The 17,562-nt window shown below is 39.0% G+C and overlaps 1 protein-coding gene across 3 annotated transcripts in view; it reads right to left on the bottom strand.

Annotated features, from left to right (window-relative positions):
• Nucleotides 1-17,562, bottom strand: part of EBF2 (EBF transcription factor 2) — a 146,601-nt gene that overhangs the window by 30,228 nt on the left and 98,811 nt on the right. For all 3 annotated transcript variants that reach the window (XM_074808141.1, XM_074808142.1, XM_074808143.1), the window contains exon 7: nt 10,141-10,222. In XM_074808141.1, coding sequence (XP_074664242.1) covers nt 10,141-10,222 — 82 coding nt within the window. The remainder of the gene's footprint in view (nt 1-10,140; nt 10,223-17,562) is intronic.

Raw genomic sequence — 17,562 nt, 5'->3', positions numbered from 1 at the left:
GCTGCAGAGCACCACAGCAATTTGCCCTCCGATACATACATGCAGATTCAGAGCCATCTGCTGTACTGAGCACACATGCAAATGTATCTGCATCTGCTTCGAAAATACAGCTCTCCATTGACTGAGCAAAATGGAAACTCCTACTACGTGAAAACTACTTAGTATCACGTCTGGTTTTTTGACACATGTGTGCTCAGTGCCTCTTGAAAATCATCTGAGCCTGAGGACCCCAAATCAAGCAGCATTTTTTAAACCTTAGCCTCCATGACTTTTGTTGCTGGACTCCAACAGCATATGAATTCTTAGAGGAAGTAACTGTATATGTTCATTAACCCCCCATAGTGTCCCCTTACAATACGATATCCAAAGCTCTATAAATCCAGAAATATGCACGCCTTTAAACCACAAACTTTTAAGAAAAAACGAACAAACTGTGTTTTAACTACTGAAAGAAGATGCATCTTACTGAAACTTTCAGGTTTTGACCATTAGCTGGTGTAAATCACCATAACCCCATTCAGCTGCCACACAGCTACAGTAATTCCCAGCTATTGAGGATCTGACCCGGGATGTGTCCATGAATTTTCACAGATACGGCTGTCATAGTCTAGGTAAGAGAACGTCAAGCTCTAATTGTTGATAAAACTATATTCAGCATATAGCTGGAGAAACCTTGCCCTCCTCCAGGATTATGCTAGCTTAAAGAATACTTACTTTCTTGAAACAAGTTTAATTCATTCCAAAAGGCTCTTGTCATACTGTACTCTTACACTTCTCAAGCATTCTTGTCACAAAATGTGTTGCTTTTGTGTGCCAACGGATTTCATCATTGCACATTTGGGTGGAGTGAGACTCCTATCCAAAGTGAACATTTCCCGCATGACATAGCTGAACCCACTCAGATGCACTTCATTATTTTCCGTTAAACAATGGAAATAAATTTTAATCTCTCACTGGCCAGCACAGAGCACACACTATGGCAACAGGGGAATAGACCTGAATTATTCCAGTGTCTGAAATATTTACGACAAGTGTTTAAATTGTAACCAAATGTAAATAAAAAGTATATCATATATATACAGTTACACTGTATAATATATACATATCTGAACTCACATACAGAAGGTACGTATGTGATAAACACACACCCACATGCTCTCGGTATGAGATCTTTATAATATATGCAGACTTCAAGTATACACACATTCCCTGCTTGAATAACCATTTGGGTGTAAACGTAGCGCACAATACAAGAGCCACATTTCAGTAAGAGTTGTAGAGATCCCCGTAGCATGAGTAATAGCAAGAAACAGTCCTCTGTTTAGAAGATAAGTGCTGAGCATCCTCTATTCCCTGAGCCAGCAGGAATGGAAGATGCACTTTTAGACCTCTCTCCATGAGCGGTTCCATTTTTATTCACCTCTCCCATTCATCACAAGAGGGTCAAAGCCACTTGGCATCTCACAGGCTGGGACCCAGGGTAAATAAATACAGCATTCTCGGGGACAGGACCAAACGTGAAGTTCAGAACATTCTCAAAGATTTGGACCTTATTTGCAGTGATCTCTAAGGTACTGCTGAAATTCAGCAGAGACCTTTGTCGTCTTTGCTATGACACTGCTAGTCAACTCATTATCAGTGATGGGGAGGAAGAACATGTGAGATTATGGACATAAAAATTACTGAACTTCTTCACTTTGCTCCAGTCATTCTCTCTTGCCTGATGAAGATAACAATCCAATTGTTTTATATTGAAGATTAAAAAACAATGTTTTATGGATAAAAGGAAGAGGAATGTGCATTCCACTATGGTCTCTAACTCCCAGGCCCTTCCCTTTCACAAGCCAACTGCTTTCCCCCAGTGAGTATTTCCTGGGTCATGAAGGGTGACCCTTTCCATCTGGAATCAATCAGTCAACTCCTGACAACTTCCTGAAACACCTCACTCCATTTCCTGTTCTCTCCCCCTTCTCTCTTTCCCCCTGGTTTGCTTCACTCTTCAAAACTGCAGGCCACAGCAGCTTAATGTTAGAGGGTCAGACACAGTTAGACTCCAAAACACTACACAAGAACACCTTTGACCTTCAAAAATCTTTACATCTTAGCTAAACAAATCAAGGTCAACGTTTCTTACCATTACCTTGTTAACCATTTCTATGCATTTTTGCCAATACCCTTCTGAACATGTATTTATCAATAACACTTGTTCTCCTAACACCACAAAACATTCCAAGCCTTTTTTTTTAAACCTGTATTTAGTGCTGATGAAAGGTGATGTGCAAACTTCCCTGGAGATTTAAATTCTCAGATTTGTCCACAGCACTGGCAAATTACTGCCAAGTGGTTTTGGGGAATTTTTCTTCTCCTGATCTGATGGCGTTTCTTCTGTATGATAATTTGGCTTCTATGCCTATTCAGTTGATTGTCTTTTACCTTAAATCAGTAGTTAATGCAAAATGTAATCCTAAGGGAATGATCTGAGAACATCAAAATAAGTCAGGTAGGCCATAGATTCTGGTAACTGTAGCCAAGGGTCAAATTTGACACAGACAGCACCAAGACTAAAGACTTTGTGCTGCCCAACAGCTGGATCAACCCATCACCTCTACTGGAGTTTCAGAGGACAACCAAACAAGCAAGGGATAGAGAGGGAAAGGTGTTATTCCTTCATCCATCCAACTGCTGGTTCCATCTCTAGGAACAGCGAGGCAGTGTTTTCACCAGTTCTTAAGATTCTGTCTGCAAATCTGCAAGGGTCTGGTTATTAGCTATGAAGCCACAGACATAAACCAATGATTCCCCAGCAGTACTGAAGAAATGCACGTGCTGTATCTCCACATTATTTTTGTTTCCCAGGGGGATTTCTGTAATGTAATCCCTGCTCAAAAACCACAATGAGGGACTGTCTTTAGCGTGTTAAACTCAGGTTCTTTGAGCTGCACTTGCCCCTCTTTCACTCCCCTGCACAGTTCAAAGTGTTGTATTTCTTTACAAACCTTTATCTGGGTACTACAGCTTTTCCTCCCCATCCATACGTTAGGTCAGTATTTCTATATTCTAAAGTATGCTCCTCTTCAAATCACATATATGCAAGCAAATACACATCATCATATTTATATATAAAATCTGTATCACTCATAGACACCTATTTAGACATATGGTACAAACATTCCAGGCATACAGGCATTTACTTACATGTAACGTATCTCATCACTGTGTAAATGATCTCTCTCAAAAAATTCCTGTTACCATTCCAAGTGTGGAAAAAATTCTTTATGACATTGTACATCTGGAAACAATATTACATTCCTGATGCACTTTCCCTTATAACTCTCTAGTCACAGCACCATGTTATTTTAACTTTTCAAAAGAATAACTACTATGAGGATTTAAAAAATTATCATCATTATTATTATTTTCCAGCTGGGTGGAAGAAAAGATGTCAGGCCTCATCCTGCTGTCTTCACTTGGACAGGGCTCCCCATTGATGTCAATAGGCGTTTTGGTTGAGCGAGTAATACAGGAGTAGACACTAGAATATAATGTGTTTGCTTCATAGTTGGATTAGGAATAAGATAAACAATGTGAAAAATGCCAGCAGCCTCTCTCTGCTCAAAACTTCCATTGAATTCTTTGGGAAATCCTCCCCGAGATCTGGGTCTGCTGCAAACACTAGGCTAACACAGAAAACTGCACATGGCCTTCCTTTCAGGAATGGGGCCTCCTAAGATTATAGAGGCACAGGGCTAGGAGATAACTCCTGGGTCACTGACACCTAGTCTCCTGCTATTACAGACAACCAAACCACATAGCTACTTTTATAAAAGTGTCTTCAACCATTTCAAGCTTTTGCCTTTGGTATTCCTCCTGTTTTAAAGCCTACTTGGCCTGATGCTTAGGGAATTTATGGTTTACAGCCTAAATTTATTCCTAGTCAGTTTATACTTAAGACTAGCTTTAAAATTATTATTTCCCATTCTGATCTACCTTAGGACATCTTTAGACAGCAGTTACATCCCTTCTCAGTGCATGTCACTGAAGTATTTGAGCCAAGGTCTTGTCCACTCCCCAGTCACCTTGATGACCCATTCTTGCACCTGTCCCAATTTCATTTTCATTCTCTTTTGAATACAGTTAAACCAGCATATTGTCTTCCAAACAAGAAATCAGTGGGGTACAATGGTACAAATGTATTCTTGCTACTTGCGTAGCTTACCCTGAGACATACCAGAATCTCATCTGTGGTTTGTTTTTAATAGATGATACATAACCCTGGCAACTCACTGCCACAATGGCTCCTTGAGTGTCTTGGTTTTTTGCAGATGCAGTCAGTCCTTTCCTTACTCATATAGAATCTAAAATAACATCACCTTTTGTTGGGTCGGTCACTATCTGTTGAAGAAATCTGCCACCCAGTAATAGCTCTATACTCTGCTGATACTAGTTGCATCTGTTTCGCAATCTATACCTGGGAAATTAGTCTCCCGTAACGACATTAGTCCGTGTAGTATTCATCTCTCTAACAAGAGTTCAGCAATTTCTATCCATATCCAAATCTGACCATGGGGGTCTCTGGCAAATTCTTTCACCATCAGTTTGAAAAGGATTTTGATTTAGACTACTTATGTTTTATTCTTGCTATCCCCTTTTGTTTCTTACAGTCTACATTCCTAACTCATAATCTTATCCCACCACTCTTACCCATTCTTCTTTTTCGTGAACGACACAGATCCTTCATTGCTTCGTATCAGAAGCTAGCTGGGTGAATTCTCAAACACAGCCAGCTTTGCTCACGTGCCTGATGATGAACTGATCCAACCACTCTGAGGTCAGGAAGGAAATCTCCCCAGGGATACACCTTGTTATTTTTCCTTTCTCTTTCTCCCTAGAGCACCTAGAGGGGGATACCTGCCAGGAAACATTCCATGTCATGATTTCTGCTGAAAACAGAGGGCAATTGCTGACCTTTCTCTTCTTGTTTCTCAAAAAGCATGTTGGTTCAGAGATGACCATTGTTAGTATTGATGTTCTGCTGTTGCCTTGTACCATTCTCTCGACCGTGGCACTGTAGGATCTGTTTAATCAGTATGTTACTGGATGAAGCAGAATTCCCAATCAACAGGAGTCTAATGCGTTAGCACCAGGTCTCAGCTGAAGCATTTTAGCTGAAGTGCCTCATCTTAATTCCACGGAATTATTGTCCCCCATTACACACCGGTCGTTACCATTAAGTATCATTGGGCTTCAATCAAGTTCTCTAGAAGTCCTCATTAAATGGAGGGCATCATATTTTTTTTTTTTATTCTGTTCCTGGGAGAATCACTCCCTGAGAATACAGCAATGGCAGTAATGACAATACCTATGCAAACTCAGATTTGCAGATTAGCTCAGCTCAAATAGTCAGCCCTATGGTGATTTTAGCATGATTTCTGTTTCAGTTTTCCACTGACAATCTTTATTCAGAAATATTTTAATTGATAAAGAATCAATATTTGCTTCAGTTAAATTCACAAGGACATATAACTCTATCTGCATATGTATTTAGGCAGTGATCAAGTAACCATGAAAATATCCATTAGGTCTAAAAAGATTCCCTTTCCCTGCTTTAGCCGCTGACAGACATTGAAGTAGTCAGTGATTCACAATAAAATTACGTTACTACTGGGGAAAAAACACTCACTAAAATAACGATCGCACATCCTCTAACTCTGAGATATAACCTTTTTTTTCTTTTTCCCACAGTAGAAAACCTTCGTATTTGATAAAAAAGAAGAAAGTTACGAGATTTTCATTGTATCTTTGAAGCTCTACTTAATATCAAAGCAAATTTCAAATCGTTAATGTGATCACAAAGCAGCTGGTGTTGCTCTCCAAACTAAAGAATCATACTAAAAACCCCCCACCTCTTCAGGCATCTGGAGCGGTATTAAATTTACAACACAGTGTTAATGTAACCTTTCCATCCCTTCTTCTCCCCACCCCCTTTTTTTTAAATGAGTGTGATATATGTGAAATCTAACATTTAATTCAGTTTAATATATCGTAACTATACTATAAAATATCTAGATCTTATATCTAGAAGTGAGGCTGAGGCCAGGCTCAGAGACTGGATCCCAACGCCCTGGAACTTTGGTTATCAGCCAAACCAAGCCCAAACTGTGTAGCTTCACACCCATCTCTAATCAGAAGCATTAACTTGACACTTTTCCAGACATGAGTAACCATTCTTCCATGCTGGAAGAACTCAATAAGATGCGTTGTACAGCACTATTTCCATGTCTCTTATTTATATTTGTGTCTCAACAACAAAGTCTGAGTTTTGGGCTTTCATTCAATCTCCATTAAAGAGCAGAAATGTTTTTTGATGAGACCCTTTCAGTTCCAGGTTTCAGTAGCAATGTAAATGAGAACTTTGATATTAGGATTCTCTCTTCTGTTGTTTTTTTTTTTTTTAATAACCATAAAAAGAGTCTCTTAATGTCTCCTGGAGATCTGACAAGCACTGCTCCATTGAAAATGAATATATTTGGTTCTGCAGAAGAACATAGGTACAAGTTAAAAGATACTCAACTGAGCATCGCTGCAGAAGTCTGTTTGCATAAGAAAAGTTAAATGCATGAAAACGTTTGAAAGAGGAGGGCCTTAATGACAACAGCTGTACAAATAATGTATTAGAAAAACAATAAAGGTTTTAGATACGGCCAAAGAATAAAACATAAGTAATTAAATCATAAAATGAATGAAATATCCTAGTGCACTGTGCTTTTTGATTCTGCTTTTACTCTGGTCACATGTTGCTGTACTGGCAGGACAAACAACTGTCCTTTCAAACCTAATAAACAATTCTCCACATTAATTACTTTGCCTGATGTAAATATTAACAATTAAAATGAAAATGAACATGTTCACGGTGTGCAAGCACACCACTAATATTGGAAATAATCTATCTTTTTTTCCCACTTCCGACTTTAAGGGTAGCTGCTCAACAAGCAGTAGGCAAAAAAGTATTTGTCCAAATTGAAAAACCAAACCCAAACCAAAACACAGAACACACACATCCCCCCCCCCCCCCGAAAAAATCAACCAAAAAAAAAGGAGGATCCAGAAGGCAGAAACAGTGGAGCACTCTTCACTTTCATTACATTCAGGGAAGTCACGCTTCTATCTGTAGAAACAGTGAGGCAGACAGAAAACAAGCTGTCTTTGCGTATTGTTTTTACAGTTCATCATGGCTAATTTCCTTTGGAACACAGAGCTTTTTTACTCCCAATGTGTAAAATTTTAGCAATTGAACTACTTTTTGTATCTTTTTTTATACATACTGACCTCTGCAGCCCAGAACAAAGCTCATCAACCGACGCGTCCAGTTTTGAACAAGCCTGAATGAAGATCCTGCTCTCACTCAAAACCTCAAGCATTTTGCAATTTGTCTCAAAGGGTTCATTTTTGTAACTCTGAAAGAAAGTCTTGTCAACATTTTCAGTTTTGACAAAAAGTAAGCTAAACCTAGTGGTTTTGCCTGATCTTGATTAATTTGGGGGTTTGAACTTAAATCTCACAATGAAACTCAAAGGGTATGAACTCGCATGGACTGAAAGTGCAAAAGGAGTTTAAGTAAGCCCTGCAAAACAGAACCAGAGAGTTTCACTTGGCTCTATTTTTCCAGCTTGGCATGTTGTAAGGCAGAAAATCCAGATGAAGAGTCCATCCCAGATCATTTTCTTCTCCAATAAACTGCTGATTTTGGTACTAAGATCAAAAGCAAGGCCATACCTTCTCCTATAGAAGAGGCATGCCAGGTGGATGGGCTGAAGGAATGAAGGCGTTCCATCAGTAACCACGTGGGTGCTGTGAGACTCATTTCAGTTTCCCTGTTCAATGTTTCACTGGAAATTTAAAGCTATTTAGGCTCTATAACATCACCATTTTGGGTGTGGACATACAGAGGTGAAACATTAAGGCTGATACTAGAGATAGATTTCTGCCAAATAAATTAGATCCCAAATCCTCCTGCAGTTCAGCACCTGATTGAAATCTGGGATTTTAGTTTCACTCGCCAGAGCGAGGGGGCAGCTAGCACGAGATTGAAATCAGACCTGAATTTCTGCAGTGTTCAGGTGTGTTTGGATCCAGAATTTATACTTTGGCTGTAACAACGAATATTATTTGTAATACGGCAGTGCCTAGAATCCCCAGGTGCTAATCAGGATACCCTCGTGCAAGATTTTTTACAAACTCAGAACAAAAAAAAAAAAAGAGAGACTCTGTGTTTATGTTTCATTACATTCCACAATCAGCTATTCTAGCTGGCTCTAAGAGCTAACAGGATCTGTTTACATGCTATAAATTGAGTTTTCCTTTACTCTCAGATTTTTTCACATTCTTGGCAGATGATACCTAATTGGTATTTTTGCTTTATGGAAATTGCCACTTGAAAAAAAGAATCAGTATAAATTTTCTAACAATGAGAACCTCTTTTTTCTCATGTCCTATCATCTCTAAAAACAGAATGAAGAAGTCCCTGCGGTCTCTTTAAATTACTACTGAAAAAAATTAAGCTGGTCGGGAATCTTTCTCTAAATTCATTTCTGCTCAAAACAAAAAATTAATAACTTTTTTTTGCCTACATTTCTTTAATATTTTGTAAGCTTTCAGAAGCTCTCATTTTGCAGTATTTCTCTTAAAGGTTGAACTCTCTGGGGTTTTTTTGATAAAAATATACCTCCTGTGAATTTTTCATTGCGAGTAAAAGTAAAAAATTTTTGTAAAAAAATCACTTGTCCGTGAAAACATGTTTTGGTGGAAAGTTTTAAACAACTCAGTAAACTCCTGTGGAGTTTTAACTTCATTTATAAACAAGGAAACTGATGCAAGTGCCCAAGCAATGAAACATGAATTGCCAAACCTAAGGGTGTCACCTTCCCACTCCAAATCTTGTGGGCCTACAAGAAAATCGCACATCCCTCGATAAGGTAAAAATCCTCTTTGTATCAGGGATGGGACACAGTGAAGGTACTAATAATAATGACAAGAAGCAGTAACAGTGTTTACCAGGACAGTCCTGATTTTCATCAGTAGATTTCAAAGGTTCTGGCTGGCAAAGCACACGTGAACTTTCTCAAATGCTCTCCTGAATCAAGACCACAAAGTTTTACCATTCGGAGAGGTGGAAATATATACTAAAAGAAAGGAAAAATGGCTCATCAAAGGTCACCTAGCAAATCAGTGGTACAGCCCAACCATCTGACGTGCAATCCTGCACCGCTTTCGCTAGACCACGCTGCCTCACTCTCAGCTGCCTGAGAGTTAGTTCTGGCATCGCCGTTCTCCAGCGCTCTGTGCCGTGCCACCTTCCACACCGCACAGGGACGTCACCCTGCAGCCAGGACGGAAAAGGCTTGAGCATTCCCTTTACATTTTTTGAGGGCTAAGTTACAGGTAAAGTATTTATTAAACATAGTTGCTTAAGAGGTTAGGGTACGAAAGATGGGAGACCGTGTCTGCCTTCCTCTTCACCGCTGACACACTTCACCTCACCTCCTTCTGTGTTTTTATTAGCTGGTATTCACAATACATCAGCGACAGCTATGATGAAACCAGTGGCAGATTTCACTGCAAAGCAGCTGGGTCATTGTCCCATGGGTCTTGTTGCTTTGCTGCGTGAGATCTTAAAGTGACCATCACTATTTTAGCTTCTTTTTTTAAAGCAGCAAAAGGGAGGGCATGAGAGTGTTAAAAGGCAAGAGAGATGGAAAGAGATTGGGAGTGGAGGGAAAATGAGGAGACTGCTTGTGTACCACGTACAGAGCTACTTTGAAAAATTCTGAGGCATCTAAGTATCACAAACATGATCCCTGCTGTGGGCAGCTGTATGTGCAAGTGCTTTGCCCGAGGGTGTCAAATCAAATATCCACTGCTGGTTGGTACAGTACATCACTTCCCCTTGGGGATTCAGAGTGGAAAAAAGGGGAAAAAAAGAAAGGTTTAAACACAACAAATGGAGAAAAACTTTAACAATATCTGATATGGCTTATCATATACTGTCATCATATTTATTATGAACAATGTAGGAGAGAGGAGAGGGAAAAGGAAAAGGAGGAAAAAAAGCAGACAGGTTAATGCAAGCCTTGTAAGACTTACCTGGAACCGTCTCATGTCTCTTGGGTTTCCTGCTGTTTTCAAGCAATTCTGATTGCACTTGAGAAAAAATTTTAAGAAGAATCTGGAAAGATAAAGAACCACGTCACTTCTATTAACCATAACAAACCATGTGGTGCTATATTCTGTTTTAAAGTATACATCGTAGTGATTTACATGACAGTGTATCAGTAGACCAAGACTGTAAGAACTTACCAAAACAGAAATAAAACAAACAAAAACAAGCCCTAACAAACAGAAGTTTAAAAAAAATCAGGTAAAGTACAACCCCTGTGACTGTAATCCAGTCCGAGCTGGGCTGCTAGCTGGTATAAGTCAACGTATCTACTCCGATTTATGCCTGTTTCCTCACTGCATGTTTGACCACACGATTTTAGTCTCTTTCTTTATCTCTCCCTTGCATACAAGGTCTTTCTTTTGCTGTCTGAAGGGATTTTCCGTGAAACAATATAGAAGGATAATGTTATTGTAAAAACTACAAAACCCGACAGGGCAACTCTGAAGCAGATAAGGCTTGAAACTACTTAGAATGTATTAAAAAACTGAAACAAATAAAGCTCCCAGAAGAAGCTGATGCGATTTCATCATGACAATGTTTTTAGTTATTAAGATTTCAGTATCTAAAGCAGAGAAGCAGAACTGCCAAGACTCCAGATTATAATCTTACATAGATTTTGAGAGAGGATAACAAAAACACAACCTGAAGTAATACATGACAGCTCATGCTGTCCAAGCAGATAAACCTATTAACATTGTACAAAGTTCTCATGCCAATTATTTTTGCCCTGTCACATATGCCTATCTTTCTGTGTTATTATTCTGTAGAGTTTAGCTTGTCATGTACACAAGTTGAATCTTCAGCATGCTTGATTGGTTTACCCAACACTATGCACTAGAGCATATAGATTTTACAGTTTAGAAATATTAGGCAGGCATTTTTCTATAAGCTTTTCCACAAAATTTTGTGTCAAATCCAGGGAGGGGAGGATTCATCCCTTTGTTATCTGATTGATCTGATTAAATTTGTGAATTTCAGAGGTAAAGAAATGACACGAAAAATCATAGTTTTTGGATTAAAAACCATACAAGCATGTCTTCAAAATTCAGACATAACAGGCAAGAAAGATTTTTGGCATCCTCTATCGCAAGTGAAAATATTTTCTGTGATTCTTTTCATTTCTGTTTGTCAGACAAAATGGGTTCAACTGCAACAATTAAAATTCTAAAAAATCAAAGACTTTAAGATAGATTTAGAAGGAAAAAGACTTGGATATAAGAAAAAGTAAATAGTTGAAGAATTGATTTAGAATACAAAGAACAATTTATTTATTTATTTATTTCTCTTGCTGAGTGCTTTCCTTACAAAAAAAAAAAATCTGCTTTTGCAGTAAGTTAAAGTCCCAGGTGAGCCAGGCCTATTTCCCTTTCTGTTACTATGACAACGATTTTTTACCGCAGTCCCTAAGTCCCTTCAGAACTCACACATTCATGCCTTGAATTAGAACTTTAAAGGAGAAAGATGGATATTTCCTAGGGTTTACCAACAACAACAACCAAAATAGTCCTAACACAAGACAATAAAGCAGAAATCCACTCTCCCTTGTTATTGCTACTTTCTTTGCACCACTTACATCACGGTATTTCTCTTCCATCTGCCCCAAACATATAAAGAAATATCGAAGGATCTGATCCATTTATATGTTGCTTGAACAAACAAAACCCTTCGAAAACCTCACGACAATTGAACCCACGAAAAAGACCCAGATAACAGCATATAAAATGACTGCCACAAAATACATCCTTCCAGTGAGCTTTTTAAATTAAAATGTTCCTTTTTTTCTTAAATCTCTCACAAACATTTTACAAATATCTAAAACATTTCTTTTCTCTGTGTGTGCATTTTGCAGACTGTTATTTTTATCTCCGTCGTTCCTGCTCATTTATGACTGAAAGAGCTCAGTGGTTCTTCCTGTGGCACAGATGAGGGTGGAAGTACAGCGTCCTGCTGCGGTCTCTCTTCATGCTGGCATTCAGGTTCAGCAGGAGAGATGTGTCGGTGCTCGCCTGCCAGAGGGCAACTTCTGTGAACAGAGCCCTGGTCACCTCCTTGTATTCCGAACTAAAAATCCTACAGAACTTCATGCCTCGGGAGCAGCACTGAGTGAATATGGTCTATCAAATAAGTCTTACTGACTCCTCATGCTAAAACCTGTGACCTCTTTTATTTGAATGATTCAGTAAGCAAGATTTTATCTGTAAGAATGTTTTTAGAAGGAAAAATACTATGCGTGCCGGTACACTCAAAGATTCACAGGAGAATTTGAGCCAGAAATCTTACTCACAAACACTCTTTTTTATCCTTCCCTCTTCTTATAGATATAAAAAAATATTTGTAGATATATAAACAGCTCATGTTACTGAGATCTACCTATGGAAGGAAAAACTGCAGAACGGAACCAAACTATATAATGAAACCAAGGCAAGTAACTTTTACATGAAAATCAATGAGCCGCTGGCTAACTGATTATTCTGGAGAGTAACTGCAAACAAAAATCCACAAGTAGTTGCTACTTTCAAGGAAAAATAGAAGATCAAATTAATCAGGACAATGTCCAGTCTCCTTTTTAATTTTTTAAATGCTTGCATCCCTATTCGTTTAGATGAGAAAAATGATCAACATGAACTAAAGAACGAAGAAAATCACAGCAAAGAAAGGTGGAAGAGAACTCGCTGTGTCAGCTGAACTTTGGGAAGAGCTAAGATACTGCAGTACTGCACGTTACACAACCCCCTAAAAGACAGAGCCAGAAAGGTAAAAATTCTAAATGTATGTTTAACAGTATCGGTGACCGAACTGCAACACTGCATGGCAATGAACTAAATTCATATTTTCTGCTAAATATCTCCAAAAAATTAGGGTTCGGATCCCCAGCAAACATAAATCAGCAGCATATGTGAAAAGTATCTTGGATTTCAATTAGATCTGTGCTGATTCAACGGGTGTATTGTCCATTAACAATACACAGAAAACAAAACTCTCCGAGCTCTCTGCCTCCTCCAAGACGTGTCGCTCCTCGACTGCTTTGCAATAAACAGCATCCAGCATGCAAACGCACCGTGCTTTGGGGTATTTAACCCAGGATATTTTGCCAACGGCAATTCTGGGAGTCCCACTCGAGACAACTTAAAGGTACCTGACTTTCTCGAATTGCTGAGCACCTCAGCTGCTGAAAATTGTGCATCTTTAGGACATCACAAAACGGGCATCAGTAATTCCTCATCTCACTTTTGAAAGTGCTGGCTTGGGTTTTTAGTACTTAAGCATTGTGGCAGTATTCCTATATGTTGACTGTACTAAGACATTTGTAGTTTCTTTGGAGCTCACTGGATATGCTGCACTAAGACACTTTTCCCTCCTATCACCCCAGATTTAGACTTAGTTTTATTTCGATGCACACACAAGAATTTTTATCTTCCCTCTAGTTGAACCACGTCTCTCTTTTTCTCCTTTCAGAGTTTCTCCAGTCAAATTTTAGCTGCGACTGGGCATCTGCATGAAGTATTTGGTAGGTCGTTATATATACATATATATTTTAAGTGGTTGCATCTGGGAAAAGCATTAATATTTATTGCAGCATTAGAATAAAAATGACTTGGGGGGAGCAAAGAGGAGGGAAGGTTTAGCACTAAATGAAGCTGATTTAGGGGTAATAGGAGAATTGCAGAAAGGCTTTATTATTTTTTTTAAATGAGAACCTTTAGCCAGGTTTTGGCCTTAACTTATACATACATCAAAAAATAAAAAACAGAATTTAAAAGAATTAGCTCATTTTCATGTTTCTTAGCTGGCCTTTGTTCCTTGCTAAGGACGGCATTAGCTATTAGTTTAGCAGATAACTCCGATTCCAGCCAAGCAGAGAGCAAGGCCCAGTCATCTCATAGATCAACATCTAAGGGCGCTGGGGGAAAACCTAAATACTTTTGAAAGACTACCACTAAAAATTCTGGCATCGCTACAGAAAACCTGAGTAACTTTATGCACAGACATAAAATTAATTAAGATATAACTATAAGCTTATCCTTTTTTTCCTATTGTCTCTGTTATATAGTCAAGCTTTCTATCTACAGACTGATATACAGTGGCAGAGGTCTCCAAAATGCCACCTTAAATATAAATCCCTTTTTTAGGGTTTAGAGGGAGCTGCTTTAGCAGTTACTGCTCCTCCTCCTGGTAGCTCCCATCATGCCAAGGAGTTTGGTTGATGAATCATTTAAGTGCCCCTTTTTCACTTCAGTACAAAGACAGCTGTGTTATCTCAACTATTTTTCAGTAATACTATGAGCAATCCTAACTGACTTTGTGGGAAAGCAGACCGGGAGGGCTCATGCAATCCGTAATACAGTTGCGAGACAGCAGAACAACTTCCCTGCAGAGGTCTGTCACGGACAGTGGGAAAGGTTGAGGGCAATCCAGGCAGCTCTTGCACCTCTCAAGCTCTTTCCAAAGCAATTGCTGACCCACACTCCCACCTTGTCTGTGTATGCCTACGTTATTAGGTTCTGTACCTACCTGAGGCAACTTTAAAATGTGTCTAGAACTAGAAAGCATGTTCCACACCTCTTGTGAATGTTCATCCGCCATCTCGGATGATTGAGAAGAACCTTAATCAAATCCTGTTGGAGTCAGAAAAAAAAAAATCTTTCTTGTGACGTCAACAGGACTAGACAGAAGCCCTAAAGAGCAGTCCCACATGCAACAGAAGGTGTAGTTTTAGAAAAAAAAAAAATCCATTAACTTTTTTTTTTTTTTTTAAACCCTGCCACAAGACCTGGGACTGATTAGTCTCGCCACATGGAACCACAGAAATAGATAATATGCTTTGTGCTTTTATAGCGCCATTCTATGGGACTTAAACTTCAATTAATTCTGCCTCACAAAACCCCTCTGCAGCAGGTGGTGTAACTCACCATTTCACAGGCAAAGATGCCAGGGCCTGGAAACTGGGAGGGAACTGCTCCCTGTCACATCGCAGGTCTGCCGCAGAGCTGGGACTAGGACTCAGATCTCCTGGCTCCTGGTTCTACATCTTAACTAACCTTCCTATCCACCTTTTGTGCTTTCTTAAAATACAGGTACAGAATCAAGAGACACAACATTGGTTTTATCTTGTGAGCAGCCTCAAAAATATTCCTTGTAAAGCAAATACTGAGATAATCCTGTCTTGTTTGGCTTACTGTAGAACTTGGATTCATGGCCTCAGTCATTTTTTGGCATGAGAACATGCCTACCAACTAGTATGATTATGTTTATCAGCAAATCCTATGATGCTACAATCTAATGAAAATATAAAGATATGGTGGCATTCTGCTTAAATAATTAAAGTGCTTCCAAAAAGTCACAAAGCGAACAAAGAAAAAGCTAGAAGCTGTTATTATGAGTATCTTTGCTCCGGTTAAACAATATTAAGATTAAATATACTATGAACTGCAAAACTATCATTACAGTGAGGGCCTGACTCCAACACCATCAAAGCTAGGAAATTCTGAGATCAGGGTCTCCCATCCTCCCCTCGACTCACCCATGTATGTCTTGGCATTGGAAACTCTGAGATAAGTGTGACAAGTAACCCTACCCGATGCCACAACACGACAAAGTAGAAGGCTTTACTTGAAATTTCTTCCTTTCAAAGGGACTAGGTCAGATTCTGCACACGCATTTGAAGGTCAGTGTTTAAAATCAATTAATTTATTTGATATCATCATCTTGATTTTAATGAATATCACAGTAGAAAACTTCTTTATAATCTGAATATTTATCTCTGGAGTAATTCTGTTCTATTATGTCAGTGTGTATTATTAGGGAGCTGATGAGAAAATTTCCTCCTCTTTTCCAGCAGTTATAGTCAATGTGGGATCAAGCATTGCACAAAGGCATTCTAAATGAACATACACCTTATACTGTGTGAGAAATGAGTGAGGTTATTACAATAATCCAGAGTATTTATATGATACTCCACAAACAGCAGCTAATTAATCTTCACAAAACTCCTGTGCATAAAGTGTGAACCCAGTTTAACAAATGTGAAAACCAACATATGTAGGTCAAAAGACTTTTCAGAGTTTGTCAGACATTTACTGTGAGAGAAGGGAGCAGGAGTCAGATGATATGAGGTCCCAAGCCTAGGCCAGGAGAAGAGGAGTTGGCTGTTCATTTGTCACTCATTTTTTAATAGAAAGACTCCAGTTGCACCAAAAACGCACGTGAACATCACACCTGCTGCCGCTAACAACGTCCTCATTTCCTGACAGGAAAAATGAGAAACACTTCTCGATCCTCTTGTCTTAATTCAAAGTAATTTCTTCAGTTATGGGACCACCAATCTGGTCAGACTCTTCTCCAGCTCCACACTTCTGCATGCAGAGGACAACCAGACTACGCAAGAGAATTCCTCAGCCTTGCGTGAGAGAGGAGTTAGGTGTGTGCAAACCTAAGGGAGATGGAGTAAGAGATCCTTTGAGGTCCCTTCCTCCTAAATTTTTATGCTTTCTGCCACATACAGTGCTTACATTGCCCTTACATCTTTCTCCTCATCTCACCTCTCTGATCGTCTCTCAAATTCTAGGCACTGATCCTGACCCCTTTCTACAGGAACTTTTTCCTGTGCTCTACATTTCTGTTCCAGCTTTAAAACAGATGCTTGCCAAGGCAAAGTCTGCTTCTGCAGAGGTCTAAAGAGTATGGTTCAGGAGTAACTGCACTGATGTTAGCAGGATTGTAACAGCAAAAGCGAGGCTGGCTTCAAGATGTGAGGCTTTTGTGTATTTGTACTTGTATTATTAAATCAAGGTGGTTTGGACCAAAATCTACAGGACACAAAGATCCTTTGCACTGAGGAAAGTCTAGATCAGAAGTTTTCTGTTTAGGCCCATCTTTATTATTAAATTAATATTTAATCAATCAATAAGAGCATGCTTGTTCCAAAACACTCGCAATGCAAAGCATATGAAGACATGCAGATCAGATAAGTGTAATAGAGAACAGGTGGAATTAGTGCTTTTATTTTAAAAAAGGAGAAAAGCTCAAAAAGGACTTTAAAATGCCACAAGGCATTGAATCTCTCAAATAAATTGGAAACATCAGATAATTTTAAATATCAAAACAATTCAGTTTTCCAAACCTAACAGTCCACTGTCATTTACCAACATATACTGTTTAACAGCTTGCTTGCTTTCTCCTACACTTGGTCAATCACTCCAATTTAGATTTTAAGTTTAAACTTTAAGTTTCGATGTGGGACCATTATTTAAGGCCTCTTTTTCTATGCCTACCCTCAGACCTGAAGCACCACCTGGAAACACCATGACAAGGCAGAAAACTCCTCCTAGTAAGTGTCTGATTTGTAC

Source organism: Strix aluco, chromosome 28 (genome assembly GCF_031877795.1).
Source record: "Strix aluco isolate bStrAlu1 chromosome 28, bStrAlu1.hap1, whole genome shotgun sequence".
NCBI classification, from domain to species: domain Eukaryota; kingdom Metazoa; phylum Chordata; class Aves; order Strigiformes; family Strigidae; genus Strix; species Strix aluco.
Note: the sequence above shows the minus strand (reverse complement) of the source record. Positions and strands in the feature narration are given on the sequence as shown.